General features: G+C 34.4%; 1 protein-coding gene across 1 annotated transcript in view; it reads left to right on the top strand.

Annotated features, from left to right (window-relative positions):
* Positions 1 to 11,359, top strand: part of LOC107667159 (SRC kinase signaling inhibitor 1-like) — a 55,427-nt gene that overhangs the window by 31,835 nt on the left and 12,233 nt on the right. Inside the window, exons 4-6 of the mRNA XM_016458751.1 lie at positions 5,108 to 5,309; positions 7,727 to 8,052; positions 9,852 to 10,630. Of these exons, the coding sequence (XP_016314237.1) occupies positions 5,108 to 5,309; positions 7,727 to 8,052; positions 9,852 to 10,630 (1,307 nt within the window). The remainder of the gene's footprint in view (positions 1 to 5,107; positions 5,310 to 7,726; positions 8,053 to 9,851; positions 10,631 to 11,359) is intronic.

The following is an 11,359-nucleotide window of genomic DNA, read 5'->3' as shown; positions in this document are numbered from 1 at the left end:
AAATTACTCACCCTCAAGTCATCCTAGGTGTATATGACTTTCTTCTTTCAGACGAATCCAGTCGGAGGTATATTAAAAATTGTCTTTGATCTTTCAAGCTCTATCGTTGTACTCAGCGGGTGTTGCGTTCCTTCTGTCCAAAAGACGTGAAATAAAAAGCACCCTTCCACAAAGAAAAGTGTCTCACACGGCTCCGGGGGGTGAACAAAGGCCTCCTGTAGCGAATCGATGCGTTTTTGTAAGAAATATATCCATATTCAAAATGTAATAATCACTTTAATCTAGCTTGCGCCAGCAGTTGTACACAGAAGCAGTTCCGGGCGGATGACGTATGAAGTCGGCGTTGCGCATGCGCTGGTGAGTCTCGTGAAAACCAATATGCATCGGGGGTGAGTAAAACACAGCCTAATTTTTATTTTTGGGTGAACTAACCCTTTAACCTAGACTGGAAGCTCTTTGACAACTTCTGGCATGTGGAAATGCACGGCTCGCTTTGGTTAAATTGGCCCCAGGTGTACCGATGAGCTCGCGGCACGCTGGACTACAAGAGAACCGTTCAATGTGCAGAAACAGATACATTCATTGCTGTTGGATTTCCTCACATGGGTATATTAGGTCTGAATATTAATAATGGATATCAATAATGAATAGATTATGTGAAAAATTCAGCAATTTATAATTAGTTGCCATTTAGACACTTCATACTGGGCGATTAAAAATGCATTTATAGCTGGGACAGTTCTGCCCTGAAGTGTCCTGGAGTTAAGTGTCTCGCTCAAGGAGCCAGTCATCAGGCCTCGACAGATTGCACTGTTGATCCCTGAATCCCTCTTCTCTAAATTGTTTCCAGTCCTCAAGTGTCCAATCCTGTTAAAGGTAAAAATCCCATAAAATATTTTCAAAAGGAACCGGTGTTAGTCGGGGTTGCTTTAACCGGTAAGATACACTACTGTTCAAAGACTTTTTTTTTTTTTTTAAATGTCTCTTATGCTCTTAAAAAGTCTCTTATGGTCACTAAGGCTGCATTTATTTGATCAAAAACACAGTAAAAACAGTAAAAATATGAAATATTATTAAAATTTAAAATATCTGATTTATATTTGAGTAGGTTTTGAAATGTAATTTATTCCTGTGATGTAAAGCTGAATTTTCAGCATCATTACTCCAGTCTTCAGTGTCACATGATCCTTCAGAAATCATTCTAATATGCTGATTTGCTGCTCAAGCAACACTTATTATTATTATTATTATCAGTGTTGAAAACAGTTGCATTAATGCGCTGCTTAGTATTTTTGGGGAAACCATTATACTAGTTCAGGATTTTTTTTGTGAATAGAAAGAGTTTATTTTAGAATAAGGACATTTATCTTAAATAAAACATTTTTGCAACAATGTAAGAGTCTGAATAGTCCGTTTAGATAAATGTAATTCATCCTGAATAGTATACGTATGTGAGCATTATGGGTGATAATTGGAGCGTGACACAGTTTTTCAGTCCTTCCGTTTCTTTTGCTCTCAGTAAATAATAAATAATGCTAAATAAATAAATAATTACTTTGTTGTGGAGCTTGCATAAACTTAAAACGTTAGCTAAAATATAATTTTAAAAAATCTGAATGTAATTGAAATGTTATATAATATAAAACTGGTGCACGTCTTATTTTCTGTTGGTTGAACACAAGAAAAAATGTAAGAAATTCAGGCGTGTGATGTGTAATATTTTTCTTCAACAAGAATGCATTAAATTGATCAAAAGTGACAGTAAAGATATTTATGAAAAATTTCAGTTTCAAACAAATGTTATTTTGAAGCTTTGTCATGCAGGAAGAAATTACATTTTTAATAGGCCTATATATTAACATAGAAAACAGTTATTTTCAATTGTAATAATGTTTCACTCTTTTTACTGTATTTTTTTTAATCAAATAAATGTAGCCTTGGTGAGCATAAGAGACTTCTTTAAAAATATCTTTATATTCAATCAAGTCTCTATAGTGCTGTGTATAATTGCCCAAGATGTCAGTCTTGGATTAACATTTTCCTCCTCTGATCAATCGATCAGCAGCCTTTGACCGAGGTGAAGAATTCTGCATCTGTATGACAGCTGCATCAATATTACAAGGACTGAGTTCCTCGACTTCCCACTGGATGCTATCTGTGAACCTCAGTTTCCAGGAAGAGTGGAGCCGTGGACCTCAGTGCGCTCTCAGATCAGTATGACGCACCAGAGCTGTAACTGTCTGTGTGAGGTGTTCTCACTGAACCGCTCGAGTGACACTACACGGAGCTGTCGCTGCAGACGCACACGACAACAAACCACTCCAGTCAGAGGAGACTCATGGAAGATGCAGGCAGTCATGACGGGTTAAGAGATGCTAGATGACTGTGCACCTGGAGAGCCATCTCGTTTTTGTCAGGAGCACATATTCTCAAATACTCTCAATGACATTGACATTTCTTATCCATTTAAAGAGATGCACTTTTTATTGTCTTGACAGAACTGTGTGTGTGTCAGGGTTATTATATGTAATAGTTAACTTGATGCACGAACATAACTGAAACTAAAACTTCTATAAATAAAAACTTTATAGAAATTAAAAACTAATAAAAATAATACGGTTATGTGTGTTAGGGTTATTATAGTTAACTAAAACTAAAATTAAACCCCAAAAAATGTTTTTTAATTTTCTCTAAAATAAAATAAAATATAAAAACTTAAACTTATTTTATTCCAGTAAAATTTCTCATTTCACTTCACAACATTTTTCAATTTTAATGTGACGTAGTAAAATAACTAAAACTGAAATACAAATTAATAAAAAATCTATAAAACAAACAAAACAACTACAGGCTAATAAATAAAACAGAATTATAATTAACAAAAAAAAAAAACGTAAAAAAATAGATTTTAACCAAAATAAAATAGAATATAAGAAAGCCTTAAAATATTTTATCTCAGCTACAACATTTTTATTGTCATTTAGTTTAACTCGACACTAAAATAACTAAAACTGAAATACAAAATAATAAAAATGATATAGATCAAAAACAAAACAGGGTTATTATAATTAAATAAAAACACATAAAATCATAAAGTGCTTTTCAGCTACAACATTTTTCATTGGTATTTAGTTTGATACTAAAATAACTAAAACTGAAATACAGTGAATAAAAACTATACTGTCATTTAAAAAAAGAAAAACTAATAAAAATGACAGAACTACTAAAATTTTAATTAATACATAATATATAAAAATAACTACAGTCAAAATATGAATAAAAACGATATATCTCAGTGATACCAAAATAACGTGTGTGTGTGTGTGTGTGTGTGTGTGTGTGTGTGTATTTATATAACTCAATAACAATAAATATACACAAATTTACACTTTACACACTCCCTTGTTGTTGTCAAGTCAATAGCAAAGCTCCCTCTCTGGCCACAAAAACACACAGCCACACTTCTCTATCAATAAGCGCTGTCGTGTTGATGCTGTCATGCTAATTAATGTAGCCTATTTATTACTTATTGTGAAGCCGTTAACCTGTAGCCCACAGAGACAGATGCCAGAATCAATGATGCTGCGTTTCTCACTAGATTTCTGCATCTAACCGCAATATATTGCCAAACTGTTCACTTTATTTGGTTTGTAATTAAATGTTTTAAACTTACAGCACATTCCTGGTCACATCTCTCACTAGAACGGTATTCCAGGACTGTTAACACCCGTTGAATTTGGCATGGAGGGGCACAGCTGCAAACATCTGTCCTGTCCGTCAAGGCTTCACACATTCTGATTGGCTAGAATACATGTCAATCAGAGGTGCAGTGTGGTCAGGTTAAGAAAGATTCTTAAGGCTGCAAACTTTTTCTTCTACACACTGCCACATCTCTGACATCCACATGTGCTGTACTGAGATTTAAAGAAAGCAGATATTGGTGTGAGTAGAAAAGTTTCCCTTTGAAAAGTTGAGTGTTTGCATGTAGTTTTCCTCTGATAAACGGTTTGACATTTTGGTTTGTTGTTTAGGAAACCTCTCGAACATCATGCTGACTTTTTATACATTTCAAATTTAGCTCTATTTTTAATTATGGTGATTAAAAATATTGATTTCAATATTTGAAAATATATTTTGAATGGGTATTTTAAACAGATTTTTCTTTGTCAATACATGCACTACTTTTCAAATCTTTGTGGTCAGGTCGAATTATTTTTTTATAATTTAAATTAATATTTTTATTCAGGAAGGGTGCATTTATTTGATCAAATGACATTTAAGACATTTATAATGTTACAAAAGATTTCTATTTCAAATAGATGTTGTTCTTTTGAACTTTCTATTTATCAAAGAATACAAAATCTATCAGTTTCCACAAAAACATGAAGCACCATAACTGTTTTCAACACTTATAATAATAAAATGTTTCTTAAGCAGCAAATCAGCATATTAGAATGATTTCTGAAGGATCATGTGACACTGAAGACTGGAGTAATGATGCTGAAAATTCAGCTTTGATCACCGGAATAAATTACATTTTAAACTATCAAATAAAAAACATTTAATTTTAAAATTAAACATTTCACAATACTACCATATAAAATATTTCACAATATCACTTTTACTATATATATTTTTTTATCAAATAACTGCATCCTTGATGAGCATAAGAGACCTTTCAAAAACCTTACTGCCATCAAATTTGTTAACAATAGTGTAACACTTTAAATGAAAAGCTAAATTGAAAAATCGACATGAATTTGAGGATGTCTTACGTGGTTTGTCTTCTTTTGCTTCAGCGACAGCAGCAGTCGAGCTGACTTGATCATGTTATCAGCATGATTTGAGAATGTTTTAGCCTGCATGGGTTTCCTTTCACCACTTTGGAGACCCCCACCCACCCCACACACACACACACACACACATACATCCATCCATCCATCCTAATTTTCCCTAGGCGCTCTTTTGCCTTCCCATCACAGGGTTTCATTACCCTTGCAAAACTGCTACTTCTGCAATACGGGCGATTAGAGAGCGTTCCCTCCCTCGATCCCTCACACACACACACACACACACTGATCCGTCTGTCTCTGTCTGTCTCCTGCAGGCGCGGACTCCACGCGGCGCTGCGGGGCTGCAGCAACAGTCGCTGGGTGAGCAGGTAGCAGGGCGAGTGTGTTATGCGTCTGCGGAGAATTTGGAAAGCATGGCCGATGCCGAGCTGCCGCTGGGCTTCAGTCGCTCCAACATCCTCAGACAGAGTCTTCCTCTGGCACGATCGCCCAGCCAGGCTAAACTGAGAGCGCCAGGTATGACACATCAACACTTCTATGGCATTCTATTTCTACGTTTAGTGTTAGTCAAGCTTTCGTGCACCATTTCATTTATTTCTGCCATTTACCAAACTGAATGGTTTCAAACCTAGAAATGTTGTCTACTAAATTTAATTGTAAGTAAATGCTTACCTTATTTACTATTAAATACTTACTATTAGCTATTAATTCATTACTATTAAAGCTGCAGTCCGTAACTTTTTATGGTTAAAAATGATCCGAAATCGATATTTGAGCAAGTACATAACCAGCCAGTGTTCAAAACTATCGCCTTACTTTCACAACGGTTAGTTTATAATAATGTTTTCTAAATTGAGTGGTAGGGTAGGTTTTCGCGGGAAATTCGAGCATGGCACTGCGTCATTACGTCACGTCTGTAAACATAAAGAAGCTGTCCCGGCTAGTAGGCTGTCGCATGTGAGGATCCTGCAGGTGGCCGATCGTTTATAGCCTTTTCTCACAGCAGCTGGAATAATTAAATGTATCAATTTGATAAATCAGAAAGGATTATGTGTTTATGAAACACGTGTGAATGAAATTAAATTATATTCCAGTTTTAAATGTGCTTCTGATTACAGATAGCCTGGGATTACACAAGATTTGCTTTTTAAAGACAACCAGTTTGAAGGGAGCATAATTTGCCTTTTGGGTAAAATAATTTCTTACTATGAAATTTGAATGGTATGACAATTAGAGATTAGACTGTCCAGAAATTGAAATCTACACACTAATACACAATATACTCATAGTGCTGATGTTGTTAACATTAATAATTTGAGAATAAAGTATAACAGTAATGATAATTAGCATGGTTTGATGTGATATGAGCTAACTTACCTTTAGATTAAATCACTATTGGTAGCACGATCTATTGTAATGCTTTTTTCCTCAGTTGGTCAAAATAAACGTGGCAGACTTGTTACTTACTTGTTCAGATGGCAATATACGGTGAAAATTCTTATTTGGGTCATATATGTTCGAAGGGAGCATAATTTGCTTTTTGGGTAAAAGAAATTTGAATGGTATGACAATTAGAGATTAGACTGTCCAGAAATTGAAATCTACACACTAATACACAATATACTCATAGTGCTGATGTTGTTAACATTAATAATTTGAGAATAAAGTATAACAGTAATGATAATTAGCATGGTTTGATGTGATATGAGCTAACTTACCTTTAGATTAAATCACTATTGGTAGCACGATCTATTGTAATGCTTTTTTCCTCAGTTGGTCAACACACAGCTGCAATTGCAGGTTTTCAAACAGAGATGGCGACAAAGGCTAAATTTACGGACTGCAGCTTTAAATACTTACTATTAAATACTTAAAGAGGTCATATGATGCGATTTCAATTTTTCCTTTCTCTTTGCAGTATGTGGAAAATAATGTGTTTTTTTAACTTTAAACCGCATAAACACATTTCATTACACCAAATACACAAAATAATGTTCTTTTTAGCAGCATCATATGACCCCTTTAATACTTAAGTAAATACCTTTTTATTGTATGTTTAAAAAAGTTTAGGGTTGTAAGAAGTCATTTACGCTCTCCATGACTGCATTTATTTAATCAAAAATATTGTGAAATATAATATAGTTTTCTATCTGAATATTTTGTCAAATGTAATTTATTCCTGTGATGTAAAGCTGAATTTTCAGCATCATTACTGTAGTCTTCAATGTCAAATGATCCTTAAGAAATCATTCTAATATGCTGATTTGCTGCTCAAGAAGCATTTATTATTATTATTATCAATGTTGAAAACTGATTTCTGCTTAATATTTTGTAGAAACTGTGATTTTCCAGATTCTTTGATGAATACAAAAGTTCAAAAGAACAGCATTTATTTGAAAAAGAAAAATCTTTTTTTAAATGATAAATATTCATACTGTCACCTTTGATCAGTTTAATGCATCTTTGCAGAATAAAATTAATTTAAAAAAAATTTGCCATATTGAAATGCATCTACATTCATTTTATACATTCATGAAGCTCAAACCTTAGATTACTGCGCTAGCAACGTCAGTGTCATGGGTTTGATTCCCAGAGAGTGCATGAACTGATAAAAATAGGTACTTTGAATGTAGTGTAAGTGAAGCATCTACAGAAATATAGATTTATTTCCCTGCATGAGTCAATTTTGCAGCATAATTTCAATGAATGTTCTGGGTGTTTTTACACTCTTAGCACTTACGCAACCATTCAGATTGAGTCTGACTAAATCAATTATATACAGTTAGTTCTGGTTCACTAATTTGATTGGACAAGCAGCGTTCAATATTTTGTATAGCTGCAAGAGAATGTTTCACTGTTTGTATCACTCCACTTTCGTACCATTTTTCTGTTGTATTGCATATCAACTGAATCATTTTTTTGTGTCTTTCTAGCGGTGTTGTTCTTGCAGTTCGGTGACGAGACGCGGCGGGTGCACATCACCCATGAGCTGACCAGCATGGAGACGCTTCACGCCCTTCTCGTGCACATGTTCCCTCAGAAACTGACGATGGGTGCGTTGCGTTCGCCCGGCACGGCTCTGCTCATCAAGGACGAGGCACGCAACATCTTCTACGAGCTGGAGGACCCTCGTGACATCCACGACCGGTGTCTCATCAAGATTTACTGCAGAGAAGCTCCGATACGAGACACACACTACAATGCTCAACACATGGCCCACCCCATACACCACACACACATCGCCAACGGAGACCTGCGGGTGAGTCGACACATAGCTGTGTAACACATATTTAATCATCTATTTTATGTCAAATAAAACATCTCAATGTCAGTAACTAATAACAAAAAAGAAACATAACTATTGTATTATTCCAATTTGTAAATAATTATTAATAAATTATTTAAATTAATAATAAAATAATAATCGGATGGATTATGCTCGCTTGTTTTTCACTTTAAATTGTACAGTAGTTCATACATTGAATAAAATATAATTGTACTGTTTTACTGTAAAAGCACATGCATTATCATTTTAGATATACATTTCCTCCCTAAATTATAATTTATACAAAGATAATTAAGATAATGGAAAAAGATAATGCTTTTTTCCATAAAATAACATTTTTACACTCTTTTACAGTAAAATAACATTTTGTTAAATATAATGTAAATTCACATCATTATATATATATGTAATTGTGTGTGTGTGTGTGTGTGTATACACACATATATATATATATATATATATATACATACATACATATATACATACATACACTCACACACACACACATATATATATATATATATATATATATATATATTAATTCACTATAAATTGTAAGGTGTTTCATACTTTTTATATATTATACATAAAACATAATTTTACTAATGTTTTACTGTAAAAGTACATGTATCATCATTTTAGATATGCCTTTTTCCATAAATTAATTATTAAAATAATTCAAACAAAGATCATTCATGCTTTTACTTAAAATTATATTTTTACACTCTTTTACAGTTATATAGTATAAATTCACTATAAATTGTAAAGTGTTTCATACTTTTTCTCCATAAATTATAATTTGTGCAAAGATAATTCATGCTTTTTACCTTACAATACCATTTGTACACTATTTTACAGTAAAATAACAATTTTTAAATAATATAAATTCACTAAAAAGTAAGGTGATTCATATAATTTTTTACCTTAAAAACAAAATAATGTGTATTTTCTTGTACGCATGAAATTTTTGAAATATTATATGTTTTTTCCCCCGTTACATAAGAACTTATACTACCAATCAAAAGTTTGGGTTCAGTAAGATGTTTTTTATTTATGTTTATTTTTTGGAAATAAATGAATATTTTTATTCAGCAAGGATGCATTAAATTGATAAAAAAATATTTAATGTTGCAAAGATTTCTGTTTCAAATGAATGCTGTTCTTTTGAACATTCTATTGATTAAAGAATTTAGAAAATATCTCATGGTTTCCACAAAAATATGAAGCAGCACAACTGTTTTCAACATTGATAATAATAAATGTATCTTGAGCAGCAAATCAGCGTATTAGAATGATTTCTGAAGGATAATGTGACACTGAAGACTGGAGTAATGATGCTGAAAATTCAGCTTTGATTACAGGAATAAATTACTTTTTAAAATATATTCATATAGAAAACAGTTATGTTAAATTGTAATAATTTTTCACAATATTTCAGTTTTTACTGTATTTTTTAACAAATTAATGCAGCCTTGGTGAGCAAAAGAGTCTTTTCTAAAACATACAATTTTTGTGTACAGTTAAACTATTTCCAGGCTTTAAGAAATTTTACGTTGTTTTTCTGTCATTTTACAGCATAGTTTCACCTACTAGATGATAATAATGAAGAACACATCCTATCCCTTCCTCAAATCTATATTGTGTGTGTAAATGACAGAAAACATGCAATAGCGCGGTTCTCTTCTTATACTATGAATCTTTCTTGTCACATGTCATGTGCATTTAACTTCTCCCGACTTCTTCCTCTCTCTCTTTCTCTCTAACTCCTCCAGAGAGAGCTGGTGTACACCTCGAGGGAATCGTCTCCCACGCAGCGTTTAAACACACTCCCGTCTTCCTCTCCTCCCTCTGGATCTCCGTCACGCTCGCAATCGCGTCTTTCTTACACAGGTGGGCGTCCTTCCTCTTATGCCGGACCCCATCCGTCGCCTCAGCTCCACCCCTATCAGCAACACCACGCCCACCCCGGAGGCCACGCCCCCCATCAGTCTGGCCACACCCATCCATCATTTTGCCCCTCCTCAAGTGCCATTCTAGAACGGCGTGATGTGAAACCGGACGAGGAAATTGCATCGTCCTCGAAGAGCGTGGTGTTGCTAAAAAACGAAGCGATATACGCAGACCCTTATTCGCTAGTCCAGGATCCTCGGCTCAGCGTGGCTTCGCCGCAGGCTCTGGCGTACCGCCGCGGATCTGTGCGCTCTATTGGTGGCTACCCCGCTGCGGCATTGCAATGTGAGCTCGAGGGCGCCCTCTACAGGCCTGGCGGTCCTATATACGCAGATCCATATGCTACGATGGGTTTCCGCACCTTACCTCCAGCCTCGCCTCAAAAACTGTCTGATGGCAGGGATCCGTATGGGAGCCACCCGGGACGAGGGTCCCCTGGGAGACATGGGTTTCGTAAAGATGGCACTGTGTACATAGAGAGTCCCAAGAATCGTCCAGGAGGGCCACCTCTGGAGCAGATGTGCATGCTTGGGGGCCCCGGAGGAGATGGAGGGCCGATGCCAGTGTACGGCTCAACATTACCTGGTAACGGAGAGACCAGGTGAGACCAGGTTTTCTCTCCTTAAAGGGATAGTTCATCCAAAAATGAAAATTCTGTCATCATTTACTCACTCTCATGTTGTTCCAAGCCTGTTTCTTTCTTCTGTTGAGCACAAAAGAAGATATTTTGAAGAATGTTGGTAACCAAAAATTTGACGGTAGCCATTGACTTTTGACATATTTTTTTTGGTTACTCAAATTCTTCAAAATATTCTTTTTTGAAGAAGATAGAAACTTGTACAGATTTGGAACAACTTGTAGGTGAGTGATGACAGAATTTTTTCAAAAGTTTTACGAGAACAAATGCAGTTTTTTTCAGGGGACCTCGAAAGTTTTGCAAGAGAACTCAAAAGCATTGAAATATAGTTTTTCTTCCCAATTCATATTATTTCCATCACAAAAGATTTGTTGAGCAAATGCAAATATTTTGGGGGGAACGCAAAACGAAAAGGTTTTTTTTTTACGGGAGAACTTAAAAATGTTGTGAATGAAGGCAAAGTTTTTTAGCCAAACTTTTTTTTTTTTAATCGCATCCAAAATAACAGTTTTTGTTTACATAATATATGTGTGTATACTGTGTATATTTATAAGGTGTATATACATACAAACACATACATGTATATATTTAAGAAAAATATATGTTATGTTTATATTTTAAATATATTTATATGTAATATAAAATATAAGAATATAAATATATACATGTAAATATTTTCAAAATATATAATGT

The sequence above is a fragment of the Sinocyclocheilus anshuiensis genome, unplaced genomic scaffold (genome assembly GCF_001515605.1).
Source record: "Sinocyclocheilus anshuiensis isolate Anshui unplaced genomic scaffold, SAMN03320099.WGS_v1.1 scaffold415, whole genome shotgun sequence".
NCBI classification, from domain to species: Eukaryota; Metazoa; Chordata; class Actinopteri; order Cypriniformes; family Cyprinidae; genus Sinocyclocheilus; species Sinocyclocheilus anshuiensis.
Note: the sequence above shows the minus strand (reverse complement) of the source record. Positions and strands in the feature narration are given on the sequence as shown.